This window comes from Boleophthalmus pectinirostris, unplaced genomic scaffold (genome assembly GCF_026225935.1).
Source record: "Boleophthalmus pectinirostris isolate CB_2022bp ecotype Guang Dong unplaced genomic scaffold, ASM2622593v1 HiC_scaffold_9, whole genome shotgun sequence".
Lineage (NCBI taxonomy): Eukaryota > Metazoa > Chordata > Actinopteri > Gobiiformes > Gobiidae > Boleophthalmus > Boleophthalmus pectinirostris.
In genome coordinates this window covers 26,929,072-26,949,331 of record NW_026571541.1, presented here as the reverse complement: position 1 = coordinate 26,949,331, position 20,260 = coordinate 26,929,072, and the positions used below count along the sequence as shown (strand labels likewise).

General features: G+C 38.2%; 1 protein-coding gene across 1 annotated transcript in view; it reads left to right on the top strand.

The window, feature by feature from the left end:
- lekr1 (leucine, glutamate and lysine rich 1) overlaps window positions 1-18,351 on the top strand; it is a 169,575-nt gene extending 151,224 nt beyond the window's left edge. Inside the window, exon 12 of the mRNA XM_020937690.2 lies at window positions 17,249-18,351. Coding sequence (XP_020793349.2) covers window positions 17,249-17,506 — 258 coding nt within the window. The 3' untranslated portion in view covers window positions 17,507-18,351. The remainder of the gene's footprint in view (window positions 1-17,248) is intronic.
- Window positions 18,352-20,260: the final 1,909 nt, after the last annotated feature.

The following is a 20,260-nucleotide window of genomic DNA, read 5'->3' as shown; positions in this document are numbered from 1 at the left end:
ACTGCACAAGTTCAATCGGCCCGGAGCCATCGGAAGTACCTCGCCAGGCCTAAGGCGAATCTGGAGACATGAGCCATTGAGCTCAGCCCATTGACTTGAATGGACGGCCATTTTGAGATCCCCGGGCTTGGCTTGTTGTTTTTAGCATTATTGGCACAACAAAACTCCACTCTGGCCTCTTACAGTTGAGGAAGAACATGTATACTTGAATAGTTTGGAAGCTATGGATTACATTATGAAAGCATTAGAAAAGTAAGGAATTACTTTTGGACCACTACAAACTGTTTAAAATAAACTAGTTCTGTTTTTCACATTTTTAAGATGGTAAAAATCAGGTACAGGGCCATTAATATAACATTTTTTTAAATTTTATCAAACTTTTTTTTGATGAACGAAACAAATACAATTTTGCATGGTGAATTACATGAAATCATCAAAATTACAGACGGATGTCATATCCCCAAAACAACTGAAAGAAACCCTAACCCTTTTAGTTCCTCTCTCTTGTCAATCCAGAGTTTACTCTTATGTAATTTAATACAAGAAATAAGTCAAAGTCTCTGCCCTCTTCTTGTGTGTCTTGTGCTAACCTTCTGTCACTGGGATCACATCTCTCTCCTCCTCCTTCACCGAGGACCACACACTCACTACGTTTACACACACAGAGAACTCCCAGTGCACTAAAGAACCAGATTCAAATCGTCTCTGCCCCAAAACCTGTCAGACCACTGTTGTCCCAGTCTACAAGCAGATCAAAGAAACAAATTGGTGAGAACGAGGAGCTAACACAGAGTAATTTTGATATAATTGCTAATGAAAATGGCCATCATACATATCCAATCCACTTTATTTATATAGCACATTTCATAAACAAAATAGTTTCCAAAGTGCTGCACAATACACAGTGGAAATATAAAATAAAGCTCTATTTAACTCCACCAGGCCTTGTTAAGACAATAAAATGAGTAAAATCAAATAAGAGCAAAAATACCAATAAATAATAAAAAGGTAAAAACTATAAGAATAAAAAATATATGATATAATCACACAAACAGGCATAGATAAGCAGCGTCTCATTAGCGTTGAGCATTTGATTTTCAGTCATGTAGGAGCAGTGTTACTCACAAGTTATTTTCTCTCCGTTTCACTAATAAACACATCTAAGCTCTGGTAGTTTTTACTTTCACTTTAAAGGTGCATCCGTCATATGTTTTCCTCCATGGAGATGTTATTGCTGTGTCTGAAATATTTCACACTATGGCATTAAACCTTTCTATCATCCTGGAACCAAAACAGGCTAAGTTACTGGTTCGATCCGTGGACTGGCAACCCTGCTCACAGTCAAAATGCCTGTTTTTGAAGGTATTTTTGAGCAATTAAACCACCTTTAATTAAATAAATGTAAGGTAGATGTGTTTAATGTCATAGTGTGAAACATTCCAAGCAGAGCAATGACATATCCATAGAAACAAGAAGGTGATGGACCCTCCGCCGAAAAGTTACATAGTGCACCTTTAACATACCTTTTTATCTAAAACATGAGTACTAGGCCTGTCACCATAATTATTATATTGATTTATCATTCAATACGTGATAGATGAACAATCATTTTTGGTTATTTTTCTGTTCTACGATGAGATTTGAGCTGCAGAAGGTTGAATTTTAAACTTCTATATACAAATTAGCTATAAGCCTTACATTCTGTCATTTATTTATTGCAGTTCATATTTTTTAACAGTGTTGTACATTTAGAATAGTTGTTTTGGTTTCAGTATTATCATTTATCATCTATATTTACTTCAGCAATATATCAAACTTACAATGTGTTATCTCCACAAGCCTGGTGAGTACTCGTCCAAAAACAAGTCTAATATTCTCTTGGCTGTTTCTTACCCCCTGCAGTTGAATGCATCTCCTAGTTACTTAATGGCTTTTCCGGATTTGTTAATGGGTTCCTTGAAATGTGAACCGCAACATTAACACATTTACACAATCGTCCATCCATTCATGTTCTTCCGCTTATCCGGGGCCGGGTCGCTGGGGCAGCAGTCTAAGCAGGGACTCCCACACTTCCTTCACCCCAGACCACCATGCCAAGTAAGGGTAATTTCAAGGTTGTATGGAGGATTTTTTTTTTTTAGTTTCAAATTGTCAATGAAAGTTTAAAATACCATTACAGAGAAGCAGCAGCCTTGTAATTATGATGACCAAAAAAAAAAAAAGAATGAAAATCTTTCAACTGTGGACATAGTGAGGCCAGATAAACATCAACCAATAGATAACGAGGCTCCCTCATTTTCTATTGGCTGTTAGGTTGTCAATCAAACTCCCTATGTTTCTAGTGTAACTGACTCACCGGCGCGCGGGGATTACGTGGTTTATGAAGCGGTTCTCAGAGGCTTTTTCAAACTGTAGCTTCCTCGCAATTCGCACAAAGTTTGTTGCGATGGCGGACGAGAATCCACGACCAGTTCGCCGCAAAAGAAAGTCCGTTTATGAGGTCGCTGAAAGAAGAAGAGAAGGGGAAAAGGAGCGAAGCCAAACTGAGGTGATTCTTGGAGATTCCTTCCAGCGGCGGCGCGACGAAGGGTCTAAAAACTGACACGTCGGTTGCTAAATTATTTCTAGGCAGGTCACTTCAACAGTAATTCTGAACGCGCACTGGCTGTAAACAAGCGTGATTTTTAGAGTAAAGAGGCGGGAGGACATGTTTCTACTGAGGGAGGAGGAAGGCTGTGTCACGCATGCACATTTGAAAAAGGACTGTCGCTGTATTTGTCTTTCCTTAAAAAATCCTCTATACAACCTTTAACTAAATGCTTGCTTGATATGTTTGTGCCATACTGTTGAACATCTCCATGGCAACAAACATATGGCTGACCAGAAAAGTTACACAGTGCACCTTTAAATTGGACAAGGCCACTTATCCGGTACCTCCTGTCTTGTAGCCTGACAAGATGGCTCCTCTCGTCAGTTCAAGGTGCCCTGCTGCCTCTCCCATAACAAACAACCTCTTATATGTCATTGGTCAAACAGTTTTCTCCCTTCAACCGACTCTTAGCTGTATTTTGAAATATCTTTGTAGACTCTGCTCCATCTTTCTTATCTGCTCCTGAGTCTATAACTGGTTCCTTTATAAAGCGGCGTATTGATCTGTGGGTGCGAATGTGTGCGGGTGCCAGATAATGAGTTTTTTGATCTTGACCTTGTGATGTCTTCCTAGTTTTTCGATGGTGAGGATTTGATCATTGGATGTTAGATTGAAAGAGTGACCCCTTTTCACTAAAGGAGAAAAAACTCAAAGGTAGCGCTCTTTATTATTCTCACAGATGCTCACAAGGTTACGCAGAAAAGCATTAGTTTAAAAATGAATACAGTGCCTTTTAGTCTCTCCCTTTTGTGGATGATGTTAACCCCTATATATATGTCAGAATATGGAAAGTTTGTGTTGCAGTTATTGAGAAAAACATCACAATTTTCAGTTATTTGTGATTATGAATGACCAAACAGCAGTGAAATCCTTAATTTTCTATTCTTCCCACAAGTACATGACCAGCTTTATGCAACCAAACTTTCTGAATGATAAAGTAAAGTGAATGTGACACAAACAGCCAGATAAAAACATCTTACATTTAGTCCAAAAGCGTTAATTTTGTCTCCTTTTATTCATGAGCAACTTCAAGATTACATTGTTTTTTGTTTTCTGATGTTATAATGTTGTTTTCTCATTATAATGTTGTTTTCTCATCACAAACATACCTAGAGTTGTGTTTATTTTTTCATTCGCACATGTTTCACACACAAATCCTGCATATTTAGGCTGAGTTCTTCTCTCAAACTGAAAACACTTTGTTCCAACTTGTTTTTTAAGTGCTTCGCTGTGTTTTTAATCTCTTCACAACTTAACTTGAATCATTTGGATGATTTCAGCCTTGAAATTGCCAATCTCTACTGAACTAAAGGTAAAAGGTGGCTGCTAACTTGGAAACTACCACTTCATGACATCTGTAATGGACCAAACAGACAAAGATAAGGTATAAAAATAAGTTTAGATTTAATAAAGTCAAAAAAGAAGATAATTTAACAAAGGCTCAAATATGGCAACAGAACAAAACTAACCCAACCAAACAAAGGAACAGAGGTGTTTAAATACTTGAGGACCAATTAAAACTGAACACAAGAAAGAGGAATTACACTAAATAGTTAACTAATCTACTAACTTCATCAAAGTAACAAAAAGGCAAATAATTATAATACAGAAAATAATAAGTGATAATAAAGTGACCTTAACACAAACTAAATAAACTTAGTAAAACAAACTTAATAGTGCTCCCCCCCTTTGTCGAGTCCTTGATGGTCTCTCCCGAGAGTTCTTCATTCAGCACTCAAAAAGAAACAAAAAGAACAAGTGTAAGTGAATAATTCAGACTTATATTAACTAAAATGTGGCACGTAAATTAGAATATAAGTCTAAATAAAGCAATTAAAGTATGTGTAATGTAATTAACTTAATGTAATGAAATGGAATGAAATAATACTGACACTATGGAGTGGTGGTGGTAGAGGTATCCACCACAACATCACAAGGTAGACGGACAAATAATAAAAGGATCCTAAACATATGAAAGGAACAAACCACAACTCCACATATGTTTTTGAGGAGATAAAAGCATTATAACACGTCTTAAAGCTCACAATACTCATTTTTGTGTAATATAGGACCTTTAAAGCCAATACAGAGGGAGATGTATTTACCTTGTTGACATGTTTCGGCTGCAAGCTGCGAAGCCATCTTCAGAACTGTCACCGTTCTTGTTACTTCCTGTAAGTGTGGTTGGCTCAGACTGGCCACGCCTCCTGTGTCCCAGGTGTGTGAAAGGAGAAAAGCTCCGTCATCCCGTTTGTTGCTGTCCGTGTCCCGCTTTCTGATTTCAGTCTCCTTTCTGATCCAGATTTTTAACTTGAAACTTCAAAACAGGGTACACGTTATCCATAAATACACCTTATATTGTTTTAAAGCTGCTAATACCTTACATTTAGCTTTACATTATTATGCATAAATATATTTCGGTAATTTATACACAATCTTGTAGACTTCATGTACCATTATTATCATTATTACAAAACTTTTTCCACTTAAAATGCCTTGACAAGACTTAATCCAAAGAACTAAGATTAGAAAGTGCTTAGAACTGTTATTTCTTCATGTAGTCTGCACTAAAAATTGAGAAAAGGATCATGGTCAATGCGGTTCCCTCTGTTTTTTAACTATTGCAGCACCATAAAAACCATTCTGTGTATTATTGTGCGACCTTTGACGATATGATATCACGATATTTCATTTCATTGTTACAGCCCTGATTATTACAAAGTGTTAACTGTTATATCCCCAGTGTGTTTTTTCATATTTTTTCAGTTCATAGTTCATTCCCTTTCAGCTTCTCTATAATTTGTCTGTTTTCCTCTATATTTGAACTTTTTCTACTTACGGCATGCTAATGGTTCATTATCAGACAGAGACGGCCACAGTATTCCAAACCCACTGGAATCTGTCTCTCCTCCCCCCTCCTCTGCCTCCGCCTCGCCTGCAGATGGCTCCGAGCAGACAGGAGGTAGAAGGTCATTCTGTCTGAGAGGAAAGATCTAAGACCTTTGACCTTTGGCTAATAACATGGTGCTCCACAACGCACAAGGTCAGACTGTCTGGATATGAATAACATCCCTCTGATCAAAGCTTCAAAGCAATCTGCACCTCCGCACGACAAAGAGAATATTACTGTTTTAGCACGCTTTAGTTCATCATTTTCTGAGTATAATCCAAAGCAGATATTTTTTATGATTTAATAGAGCTTTAGGTGCACGACATTTGCTTTTAAAATCATATTTGGTTAGTGTTTCTTAGTGATTTCTAGAGGGACTGAAGTGCTGATGTGGCTTATAGCTTTTGTTACGACGGTAATAGGTAAACTTCTGCTGCATGAACATAAAATAACATAAACTATTTTTCTCACAATGGGGAAATTCCATTGTATTTGTATTTATTTATGAAAGGGACTGCATATTAAAAGACAAGATAATGTATGGCTACGTTCAGACTGCAGGGTTTAATGCTCAATTCGGATTTTTTTGTGAAATCCGATGGTCGTTCACATTTCCAATTAAATGCGACTTGTATGTGACTCCAGTGTGAACGGTAAACAGCTCGAAAGTGTTCCGCATGTGCACTGGAGGACACGACGACGTCAACCGCAGCGAGCGTGCTCTGTGTTTACAGAAGTGGTCCAAACATGGACGCGAGCATTGAGCACCTGGAGATTTTAAAGTTCCTCTCGTACCGGAGCCAGAACATGTACAACTTACTTATTGTAAGGAGGAGATTGAGAAGGAGAAGGACGAGGTTTTTGGCGTTCGTGGTGTTTTGTGGGGCAGTCAGTTGAAAGGAACGTGTGGATGCAGAGATGTAGCCAAGAGTGGTGATGTGCTTCGCTTCAGTGACACGGAGTTCATTAACAATTTTCGTGTGACGAGAAGAACGTTTGTGTACATTTGTGGCTTGTTGATAACATGTAGGTCAGATGAATGCGCTTTGGCCGTTCAGACTGAAGTCACATGTCAAAAGATCGGATATGTATCGGTTTTAGGAGCACATCTCTAAGTGGCCTGGGTGGCATTTGAAAAAATCGGATCTGTGTCGTTCAGACTGTCATTAAAAGATCAGATACAGGTCACATAGCGGCCAAAAAAGTTGGATTTGGGTCACTTCAGGATGCAGTCTGAACTCAGCCTAAGAGACAAACATGTACTTGCAAATATGCAGGATTGTAGCCAAAGCTAATTTCCATCTTTAGTCTGCAGCTGGACCAGGGCCAGGCACATCATCCGCACTATTCACAAATGCACAGTTGAAGAGCAAGAGAATGTGAAACTGCAATCAAAAAAGATAAATAACTTATTTATGTATACATTTTTGGCTGTTTTACTTTTACTTTATGGTGACATTAAGTATTGCTAACATGTAGTAACATAGTATATTTTCTTTACACTTACCATAGCCAGTTTCCTAACCTAAATAGGCGTTTTAATATTTGACTGTATATTTAGTAAGTAAATAAATAAAGTAAATAAATAAAAAAATGACTTCTTAATCTTCATCATCATCAGTTTGAACTATCTAACATTGAAGTTTAATCAAAAGTTGGGTGTTAGACCTACATAAGAATCACAATCAATCAATCAAACTTTATTTATGGAGCGCTTTTCATGCTAAAATGCAACACAAAGCGCTTTAAGACTCTCCCTTTTCTCTCCCTCATCCTATTTAAGAACCTGTTAGGGAAACTATAGGGTATGCACATTTTTTACATGATAAGACCCCATAGAAACAGATTTGGTTTCTTCTATGTAACTTTTTGTTTGGGGGTCCATCGCCTTCTTGTTTCTATGGATACGTCATTTCCCTGTGCAATTAGAGGTGCTTTATTGTCAAAATTCTGACTGTGAGTGAGGTTGCCTCTCCACAGATCTGACCTGTAACTTGGTCTGGTTTGGTCTCCATGAAAATAGGAAGATTTAATATCATGCTGTGAAACATTTCAGACAAAGCATTAACATCTCCATGAGGAAAAGCACTTGACGGATCCTCTTCCAGAAAATTTACACATTTTTTTTTTTATTTATTTCATTCAGCTCCTCAGATTAAGATACAATTTTGTCTGGCTAAGAATAAATACCTACGGAAGCCGAGAGGGGTCACAACAAACGCAATAAATACAAATGCGACAACACAACAAACCAAAAAAGCCACAACGGAAATGACCGCGGGACTCTATTTTAATGCAAACGCCGCAACAAATACAAACGCCACAACACAAATACAAATGCCGTAACACAATAAAAAGCCACAACACATTAAAAAGCTATAACGGAAATGACCGCGGGACTCTATTTTCCGACGGACCGATCAAGCGACACAACGTGAAACGAATAATGATAAAACAATAAATTACTTTTACTTACGTTTCCAACTTCTCCGTTCCTTTACTTTTCACGTTGTAGTTCTTCTTCTTCACTTGCCGCTTGATCGTCCCGCGGTCACTTCCGTTCTGGCTTTTTAATGTGTTGCGGCGTTTGTATTTGTTGCGGCGTTTGCATTAAAATAGAGTCCCGCGGTCATTTCCGTTGTGACTTTTTTTGGTGTGTTGTGGCTTTTTGTTGTGTTGTCGCATTTGTATTTGTTGCGGCGTTTGCGTTTGTTGTGACCCCTCTCGGCTTCCGTAAATACCCCCAGTCAAACTCCAAATACAATCTGCTCTCTCACTTGTCTGTTACTGTTACTGTATTATACCGTAGGTTACACAAGTTCCAGTGTGCGTGTGACTTCCACCTAATAGCCCTATAATCCTGCTGGCGGGGCCCCTAATGATGGCTTCCCCCCTCTACACACGCACACACACATATACACACAACATATAAAACACATGCGACCATAGGGGCTGACGCATGCCTGTACAAACACACAGGAAGCACACCTCCCTCTCACTCTCATACAGAGGACGAGGAAATGGGAGTCACACCCGCACGGACAATGAAGGCACACAGGGCGCAAGGTGTCACGGCCTCTTAATGGGCAATATGGCACTTACGCAGCTCATGTGCAAACGTCAAATAAAATCAGGTATCAAATTACATCGTATGTAGGTTAGGAAGCTGCCGATACGATACATACCTTGATACATGGTCTACGATACATGTCTCCATACAGTGAGCTTTCGATTTAGTACAATTTGATGCGATATATTTAAAATTGATTCGAAAAGTCTTTGTCAAACCACTTCTTGTGCAAACTTCATATGAAACACACCCATTTTAATCATCAAAACAGTGAACATTCCTTCCTATAACTTCCTATAACCTCTTGTATTTATATTTTGTTACTTCTCTTTCTATTTTATTTTGACTTGAACATTTAAATGTATATAATTACCTCTTATTTGACACCAGTCTCTACTTATTTAGAATTTCTTTTACCATTTATATTTTCGCTCTTTGTTATTATATCATATTTTGATGTCTGAGCTGCTGTGTCCAAATAATTTCCCTTGTGGATCAACAAAATTTGTCTAAATCTAAGTCTAATATGTCAAATATGTTGCATAAATGAGTTTCCTTCCTCTAAACAAACAACAAAACTATAGCTGTAACAAAATAATTTAGTAAAATATATCAAAAAATACTCTTGGCAATATATCGATACAGCAGCCCACGATATCGATACTGTATCATCACATTGAACAATAAGATATATCAATATTTTGATATTTTTTGCACACTTGAATTTATTTATTTTTTCTTATTTTGACTTGATTAAAAACCCTGTATCTGATATTTTAGGTTAGGTTAGGATGCTTTATTTGTACTCTTAGGTAAATTTGCTTCGCAGATTTGAGAGGCAGGTCCCACATTTCACATTTCATTCATCCACATTATGTACAATAAACACATAAAAAACACAATTACAAAATAAAGTGTTCCAGTGCAGAATGGTTTGTTCCATAAACAATTAGTTAAATTCATCCATCACGCTTGGTTAAAACCACAATAAATATTAAATACATAAAAAACACACGATTTTTCCAAGACAACGTACTAAAATGGATCGATAAATAGATTACAATTTATTCATAAGTCTGATAGCAGCTGGAATGAAGCTCCTTTTAAAACAATTACTTCTAGATTTTGGGACTAAAAGCCTCTGATTTTTCCACATGTTTGAACAAAATTTGTCTTGCCTCGGTACAGATATATTGTATTGTCAGAAAATGTGCATGCTAGTTGTTGTTGGCTTTACCATCGTGGGAAAACTCCACTCTGGTCTCTGAAAGTTAAGAAAAGTGCTTATAAACTCTTATAAACTCATTGCGGTGAAGCTTGGAATAACTATGGGGTCTGGTCAAGCGGAATGAAATATGCAGCACTTTTTGGGCAATAAATACGAACAGCGATAACTAGTGGTTCTCACTTACATATCCTTAACAAACTGGTTTGAATATTTGCTTAATATAGTTTTCTACCATATGGTACAAGATTAGGTTGAAAAACCTCTTACTTTTTGAGTAATGAGATTTTTTTATTAAGAAAGGTCATGGTAACGGAGGGAAAATTGTGCAAGCAAGTAGAAGGTGCATGATTTTGCATAATTTGTCAGCTTTTTTCTTCCGAATACTTTAATATTACTTCAAAATGAAAGGTAACTATTTCTATAAAATATGTCAGTCCTTCCAAGCTAATTTTTATCATTTTAAATACTTTTTTTAAAATCATGTACCTTCATCAACAGTTCAAAGATCGAATAACACAAGATATGATGAAATACATCAATTTATTTACATGATTTGCAGGTCTTTGAAATTTGGGAAATAATTTTTGTTCCATGTTTCATACATGGTCTGTTTAAAACATATGTAACTTTAGAACCAAAAATGGTACAGAAAAAAGGTGAACAGTTTCATAAACTAGAGTACATATCTGTTGAATACATTTTTATATCAGATGCATTAACTTGAATTTTTGGCCTTGCTGTATACTTCTGCTTGACCCTTGGCCCTATGGAGATAAACAAATGTTCCACACTATTACATTAAATTGAAAAAAAATGTATATATAGATTTTAAAAAAATACCCTAAAAATGTCTTCTTACTCTGGTCAGGGTCACTTCTACAGTTTCCACAGACTGTAACGTCACCTGCTTGTTTCTATGGAAGACGAAATTAAAGGCAAAGCAATAATATCTGGAGTCAAGCAGGTGGCTGGTTTCTTTAGTTTTTTTTTTTTTTTTCTATAAACTGTGCACATGGCCTTTTACTAACACCGTCTACTGTTCCTAATCAATTTGGGAATTCAGTGCAAATTGAGTTAATTGGCAGTTTTGTGGTCTATAATAGTCCAAAACTGTGCGTGTGCTGCGCCAGTGCCCATTACATTTCAATACAGAGGCCCGTGACATCATTATTTCTGCTCTGATTATAAGGTCAGTCTGGGTTTTGTTATGTTTTGCAGCTCTAAGCGACTAAGTACAAGTTATATTCATTCATACAGGCACAGAGAAAAAAATTTAATGTATAGTGCACGTTTCAGAGAAGTTCCACCAACACCACTGCTTCTAAATATTTCTACTATGATGAAAATTTATGGGCTTCAAAAACACAAAAGACATCCTGGTTTCTATGGCTTTCAAGTTGAAATTTCAGACTCTCACATTCAGTTGGTAGAGTGTTTGTCCGTGTATCATTCGTTCATTCTTTTCCAATATAAAACCAAAAATAAGAAAATGAAAAAACAACAATTTTCTTCATTATTTGTCTCCAAAACCAAAATGAAAAAACAGATAACGATGTATTTTTTTCAGTTTTTGATTTTGTGTTTAAATGAATAATGGAAAAAACGGATAACAACCGTTTCCCATTTACGTTTCCCGGACCGGGACCAGACCAGAGCCGGACCAGGACTGAGATCAGGACATAGACTAGGACCAGACCAGGACTGAGCCCGGGAACAGGACCAGGACTGAGACCTGAACTGAGACCGGGAATAGGACTAGGACTCAGACCGGGAACAGGACCACAGGATCGGGACTGAGACCGGGACTGAGACCGGGACTGAGGCCAGGACCAGACCATGATTGAGACCGGGACTGAGACCGGGACCAGACTGGAACTGAAACATGGATCAGACTGGGACTCAGACCAGGACTGAGACCCGGGACTGAGACCGGGACTGAGACCGGGACTGAGACCAGGACTGAGACCGGGAACAGGACCTGGACTGAGACCGGGACTGAGGGCAGGACCAGACCAGGACCAGACCGTAATTGAGATCGGGACTGAAACCGGGACCAGACTGGGACTGAAACATGGATCAGACTGGGACTGAGACCGGGACTGAGACCGGGACTGAGACCGGGACTGAGACCAGGACTGAGACCGGGACTGAAAACGGTTTAGTTCTGTTTAGTCCGGTTTTAGTCCTGGTTCAGTCTCGGTTCAGTTCTGGTTCAGTCCATATGCGGAGCAAAAGTCCCGCATTGCAGTCAAAAAATTAAAAAAACGAATTTGAGTCATTACCTGTTTTTTCATTTTGGTTTTGGAGACAAATAATGAAGAAAATTGTGTGCTTGCTGTGCCTTGAAGGTGGAAAAGCGCTGCATAAAAAATGTGACCATGTGCAAATTTCATAAATAAAACAAAACATTATGCCAATTATGATGAAAAAAAAAACATTATAATGATTTTAACTGGTCTTAATAAAGCAGAAACAAAGACTCTGCAAATAGTTTATTAAAAATGATTCAGGCCTAATAACTACATAATTAATACCCTAACACTTTAATTAAGCTCTAAACCTGAATTATTCTTAAAGGTGCACATGCTTGTTTCCATCGAGACGTTATTACTTTGCCTAGAATGTTCCACAATATGACATTAAACTTAGTTATCTCCATGGAGACAAGCAAAAGTGACACCAGGCTAAATAAGTGACAGGTCAGATTTGTGGAGAGGCTCCCCCGCTCACAGTGAAGAATGCTATTCTTATTTATTTATTTAATTTTTGAACATTAAAAAGATCTGTACTTGAGCGTACAATAGGCATTCAGTAGGAATAAGCAAAATACCATATTGTGGAGTAGGGCTGGATATCATCAAGAAGTTGCTGATACGATACATACCTTGAAACAAAGGCCACGATACGATACATATCTCGATACAGTGCACTTTCGGTTCAATGTGATATATTTCAATTCGATTTATTATGGTTTAATGAAAAATAATGGCTAAATGATGGCTGTGATACTAAAAGTCTTTGTTAAACCACTTCTTGTGAAAGTTCATAAGAAACACACCCATTTTAATCATCAAAACAGTGAAAATGTCAAATGTGTCACTTAAATGAGTTTCCTTCCTCTAAACAAACAACAAAATTGTAGCACTGTAACAAAATAATTTAGTAAAATACACCAAAAAACACTCGATATATCAATACAGCAGTCCCCAATATTGATACTGTATCATCACATTACAGGATACAATATATATTGATATTTTGATATTTTTGCACACCCCTATTGTGGAATATTCCAGCCAAGGCAATAACGCTTCAGGACCCCCAACCAGAAAAGCTACACAGTACAACTTTAAAGCCTGTATTATTTTTTGAAAATGATTCCTCATCAAAAACAAACCTGAAGTTTTGTTTTGTTTCATTCACATGTTTTACACACAAACCCTGCATATTTAGGCTGAGTTCTTCTCTCAAACAGAAACTCTTTCCATCTTTTGTCAAGGAAGTACCTTAGAATCATTTGTAAAAGTAAAAGGTAGCTGTTTACTACTGCTACTACTACTACTACTACTACTGCTACTACTACTACTACTACTACTACTACTACTACTACTACTACTACTACTACTAAATGACGTCACAAGGTGGAACAGAGCATTTTGATCTTTGAAGATGTAGACAGACTAATAATAAATGTTACTCAAAAGTGTGAATGAAACAAAACACAACTCCAGGTTTGTTTTTGAAGACGTAACAACACTAGAACATGACTTAAAGCTCATGAGAATCTATGTTGTGTAATATAGGAACTTTAATTAACAGTTTGTCACTTATGAATTAATCATCTGTTAACATTTTATGGTTAATTAAAGTGTAGTTATTATAAAATAGCACCAACAAACTTGATCTTGCGTGTTGTATTTTCAGTAGCGCATGACATGGAGTTGTAACTGTAACTCAAGGAGACACACGATTCATTTCCGAGCTGGTACACATCCACACCAGTGAAATGTCAGGAAAAGTAATGGCCTCCCTGTGCCACGAGAGGTGAAAGGTCAGAGCGTCTCCTCCTGCTGTGAGGACAGGGCACGTCTAGCTCACCTCGGATCCACCGCCAGACGTCTGCTGTCACAGGATCATGTTACACTAAAGGCAGACTCACTCAAGGGATGGATTTAGTCTGGGCTAGATCTGAAACTGTCATGTTCACTTGAAAATACACGTAAACAACAAATAATAAACAAATAATGGAATACTAATACAGAATTAAATACATACTACATGAATTTTTAACTAAAATAAGCAATTGCCTGATTCAAAAGAAGAATTAATGCTTAAACAAACTGCTGAGAGATTAAAAAAAAACATCAACAAAAAACACCCTTTGTAATATTTAGAACAGTTTTTCGGTTTTATCTGGGCAACACAGTGGTTAAGGCTGTAGACTCACAGCAAGAAGGTCTTGAGTTTGATTCTTAGATCAGGTTGGTACTTAGTTTTAATGTATATTTGACTGGGTTTTGTTATGTAATTATTAAGTAGTATACATAACTAGAGGTGGGCAGATTACTGAAAAACTGCTGGGTTTCAGATGGAATCACAACAGTTTATTGGCCAATCATATTTCATTTAGATGGGAGCAGCTAAAATGTGTATTGTTAAAATTCATTATTTTGTTGTAATGCAGCGAGTTCTCCACCTAGTGCCTCCGCTCAATTTCATTTTTCTCCAGCGACTAGGTCAGGAATCGGAATACACTAGACTAGATGGTTTGAAAGAACCCCGGAAGTTGTAGACTGACCAATCAGCGAAGAGCTGTGAAGCCATGACGTTAAACTCAAGTGCCTGTCTGGGTCCCTTTTGTGGTAAAGCACAATAGTAAACAAAGTGGTCGAGATGGATGTAGACGAAGACGTACATTCTGTGTTGGCAACTATTCCCGAGATCAAGGATTTAAAGCTGGAACAAAGAAAATGTTTGGTGAATTTTATCAAGGGGAAAGACATTATTGTCCTTCTTCCTACAGGATTTGGTGCATTACATATGTGATGACCAAATAGAAGCAATTGGTTAAATAAAAAAAAGTACCCGCCTACCGTCGAGCGAACGAATCCTAATGCTGCGAGGTCAGACGGATTCAACGAAGTGAAACCGTCTGATGAATCAGGCTAACAAGTTCTGGGGTCTACTCACTAAAATAAAGGATCAGGTTCAACATTTGTGAATTTAGATTTTGGATATTTCATGACAAAGAACAACATGATCAATTGCTGCGTTTCAGATGACATCAAGATTCTATAAACCAAAAATATTTTACACAGCTAAAATAAATACAGTTAAAATGTAGGTTTTTGTTGTAATAAAGCAAGTTAATGGGTTTAGTCACCGATAGAAAAGATTACATTAAACATTTGTGAATAAACTTTTTGGATATTTCATGACAAATTATGATGTTATTAAAAGGGAAAAACTGTCTCTTGCCCTCATCTGAGAATATTACAAGATCACATTATAGAATATGAAAACTACCAGCAGATTATGATTATTTCTAATTTAAATAAAACTGCAGAAAGAGCTGATAATGGAGAAAGACTTCGCTGTAAACTTCTATAAAATGTCTGCACTTGTGTGAGTAATTTTATAATCATGTCATATCTGTCTGATACTAAATGTATACATGAAAAGATTTAAACACATCACTGTTGGACTCACACTGAACATTGTTATTGAGATACTCACTCATTTTTTGTCCGCGCCTAATAGAAAACGCATGATATCTCGTACATCTTTTCCCAAACACTGGATAGCTTAAATCAGACCTCGCTCGCAATTCTTATATCAACAAAACATCATTCATCTGTGTTTATAAAAATGAATAATATTTGTTACATTCCAAATGCAGTAAATGTCACGCCGACCTCACGGCAGCCTGACCTTCCATCGAGAAGCTACTTGGATTAAAATCTTTCCATTTTGCATCCTCTGCTTTTAATATTCAGCAAATTCAACATCTCCAAAACATCCAGTAAGTGAAAGCTCTGTGCTGTGTGTGTTCTGTGTTCTGTGTACTTTGTGTATATTGTGCGGTGTGTGTTGTATACTTTGTGTGTACTGTGTGTATATCGTGTACTGTGTGTGTATAGTGTACTGTGGGCTCCTGGATCAGCCTGACTGTGTTGGGGTCTCGCTGACCGGAGCCCGTCTGACTGCGCCTGTGTGTGTCAGTGTGTGTGTCAGTGTGTGTGTCAGTGTGTGTGTCACTGACCTGCTGTTCTCCCTCCACCAAACAAACCCACACTAATAACACTAAAAACCTCTGGAGATGGAACTGCTCGTGCTCCTCTCAGTTTGTAATATGGCCACTCGTTAAAATATCTTATTGACTGTGTTCGATATGAGCAGAACCAATGACATAGATCAGACATGAACATTTTAAATATACTAACACATAAAGTATAACGAAAACAAAAAGCTCCTTCTACACAACACTGTTTTTAAATCAGAATTGATATTGATCCTGGATTCAGATTTGCTCACTTCAGTATTCTGTAACTGCCTCGTTTGGCCTTTGACTTCTGCCTTTTCACTATTTCACTATTAAAAAACTAAAGTGAGATATTTTCTTGCATAAGAAATACAATAACAGATAATATTATTGGCTATCAAATTAAATACAAAATTGATTTATTTGTTGTCTAGGCAATCTAAAATTGGTAGAAAAGTATATTACAAGTACATAAAAAAGTATATTACCCAGTAGCACTAGATCAGGGGTGTCACACTCAAATTCACAGAAGGACAAAATTCAAAACTGGGACTAAGTCTTGGGCAAAAATACATATTTATTGAAAAATTTCAGCAACGTCTGCATGTTTTCTCTCCTTCCCAGATATGTAATGTTAAACATTTCTTATTAAAATAAATGTTTAATAATAGTTTTGCGAAAACACTGAATCTAGAACAAGCAAAATCTAAAATAATAACAAAATTTTAGCTGTAGCAAGTGGGCTTTAGTACATATTGACATGATCTTGTGGGCCAGATATAATTATATTACAGTCCAAATTTGGCCCTGAGGCCTGAGTTTGACATGTCTGCACTAGAGGTTCTCCAGTTGTCGCCAAGATCATGGACTAAACATGAACTTATGCCCCCAACAATTTAATCAAAAAAATAAATAGATAAAACCATTTCTTTCTGCATGATGTGACTTTTCTAGTGGAGTATCTATCACCTTTCACGTTACAGGTCAGATCTGTGGAAAGGAATGTTTATCAACATTTTCCAGCAATTAAACCTATTTAATAATTGTAGGTAATGCAAGTGAGACAAGACACCAGAAAAGTCTGAAATATTTTTTGTTCAGTTTTACCTTCACAGCTTATAGCCTGCATTCTTCTTCTTCACCTGTAGGTGGCGTTCCTGGAGGAGACGGTGCAGAGAGAGTGTGAGGAGAGAGAGCAGCTGACCGCAGCTTTGTCCCGAAGCTCAGGAGCAGCTTCTGACCCTCCACTCCCCTTCACCCCATCAGACCTCAAAGACCACCCCAGGACCCCCCGAGAGCCTGACCAGAGCACCCCTCAGCCGCTCCTCCACTCCCCCCAACAGCCTGCGCTACTCCCCACACACAGGCAGGGGGCAGCGCAGGGGTCCAGGGGTGGACAGAGGTGAGGGGAGGGGCAGGAAGGGGAGTCTGCCGAGGATCACAGAGGGAGGAATAGATGGAGTGACACGTAAGATTGGTTTAGTGATGAGGCTAAATGAGATGAATAAAAAAGAATGAAAACAAAAAGTGAATTCTCAACTTTTTAAATAATAATTAGTGTTTTAAAACTGTATGTCACTGCTGCCCATGTCCAACCTGAAAGGAGAATTTCTTAGTGCTAATTTAAGGCAAGGGTGTAGGTTTGCGTAGGGACGGTGGGGACGTGTCACAACCAATATCTGGGGAAGACAAAATAGTCCCTACGAATATTTGTCATTTTATCATAATAAACAAAAATATACAATTTATTCTGATATTTTTCCAAACTCACTAGTATTAATTTAACACGTTTTAGTTCACATTTTGTTTATTAGATGTTCTGAGATGTATTCAGTGATATAAACTGGGGGAGCGGCAGGACAGTGCAGCACCTGAAGACGGCGGCTTGAGCAGCGTGAGTGAAGACGCTGCACACCAAACTTTGAAAAACTTTTCAAAAGGAACTTACTTGGCTTCATCTTCAATTAAACTTGTCTTATAATGACACCACAAGTGCACCTCCCAAACAGAGCCCTACTCGTGCACTGTGAGCAGCCGGACTTACAAATATCTCATCACCAACAAGCAAAGGGAAATCTGCTACAAACTTCTACATCACTGTTATCCGGTAAAGAATCATCTTAGAAGGGCAACGGACACAAACTGTACATTTTGCAAACTGAAAAATGAAACCACCTCTCACTTATTTTGGACCTGCCCAGACTCTGTGTGTTTTTGGAAAGAATTCATAAAACACATACACAACTTCTTATCCCATTTTACCCTTTCTTATGAAGATGTGCTGTTTGGTTTTCGCAGTGTGCATCATATGAAAAGTTAACAGTATTATATAATTAATCTGTTAATCAAGTAAACTATCAGTTGGTTTCATGGGGGGTTTTATATCTACATATAAAACAAAGCTAAGTTCGCATTAGCTTTGAGACACGGTGAACTGTGCATGGAGCCTATACAGCTCAACAGAAACCGCACACTCTGCTTCCCAAAGTAAATTTTCTATAAATTTTTCCCATAGACTTCTCAAAAATTCTAATATTAAGATCTCAAAGACATCGCAGAGGCTAAACAGCGACATGCAGCCAACTAATATTTATAACGCTGTTGTTTTAAGTGCAAAAGGGACGTTGAAATATAAGATTCTTCTAAATGTTTTAATAACTTTGTGGTTTATAATAGGGTGACCAGACATCTTTATTTACCCGGGACAATCCCAGTTTTGAGCCCTGTGTCCCCTGTCCCAGCAGATTTATCCAAAACCAGTGATTTGTCCCAGTTTTATACAAAAAATGTCTCACGTGTCGCTATTTTTGACCAATTTTATCACTGCCAACAGTCATTTGTTTTGGTAAAATACAGAAATTTGCTTAAAAATGACCAAAACACAAGTAAAATGTGACTATACTGACTCACATTAGTGCCGAGTGCATATACATTTTCCTTAATTATGCACTCATATCACAATTTTATTATTACCAACCACCACAAACCAGCGATGTCCAAGTTTTTTTTTTTTTTTTTAAAATCTGGTCACTAGTTTATAAAGTTTCAGAAACAGGCCTCATGGTCATTTGTTAACACGTAGCTGATTATCAAACAAGCAAGTTTTTGATCTTTTATTTGTTTTTTCTGAGAGTCCATGAAAAAAGTGAATTGTAAGTTTAGTTCTTGAAAGGAGGATTGGGCGTTCACAGTTCAGCTTCATTGTCAAACTGGGGAAACAAGTAACACTTTGGCAAGAACGTGTGTGATTTCAGTACATGAATAGTTAGTGTAACCTGTCAAACGCACTTTAAGGTTTTCCAATCTGTCTGTCAGTTTTCTGTAATTGTGGTCATGTGTGCGTTCCACCGAGTTTCCTTCTGCAAAACTCGTCCCAAATTAAAAGATAAAATAAACATGAGCGCGGTCGTGTAGTCAGCTGTTGGGAGTTAGAGCGACTCCCCGAACACTCTGTGACAAACATGCTCTTGTTTTCTCACTATCTCCCTCCCTCCTTCTCTCTCCCTTTCTCTCTTCCTCCCTCCCTACCTCTTTCTCTTCTCTCCCTTCCTTCCTTCATCCCTCCCTCTCTCCTCTCTCCTTCCATCTGCCTCTCTTCCTCCTTGCCTACCTCTTTCTCTCTTCTCTCTCCCTCTCCTCTCCCTCCCTCTCTCTCTCTCTCCCTTCCTTACTCTCTTCCTCTCCCTCCCTACCTCTTTCTCCCTCGCTCTCTTCCTTCCTTCCTCTCCCTCTCTCTCTCTCCCTCCCTCTTTTTCTTCTCCATCCCTTCTCTCTCTACCTCTCTTTCCCTTCCTCCCTCTCTCTCTTCTTCCATCCTTTTTCTCTCTGTCCCTCCCTCCCTCCCTCCCTCTCTCCCTCCCTCTTTCTCTTCCTCCCTCCCTACATCTTTCTCTCTCTCTCTCTTCCTCCCGCCCTACCTCTTTCTCCCTTGCTCGCTTCCTTCCTCTCCATCCCTCCCTCCCTCTTTTTCTTCCTCCATCCCTTCTCTCTGTCCCTCTCTCTCTTTTCCTCCATCTGTTCTTTCTCTCTCCCTCCCTCCCTCTCTCTCTCTCCCCTCCACCTCTTTTCCTCCCCTCCCTCCTCCCTCTCCTCTCCCTCCTTCTCCCTCCCTTCTATCTCTCTCTTCCTCACGCCCTACCTCTTTTTCTCTCGCTTCCTTC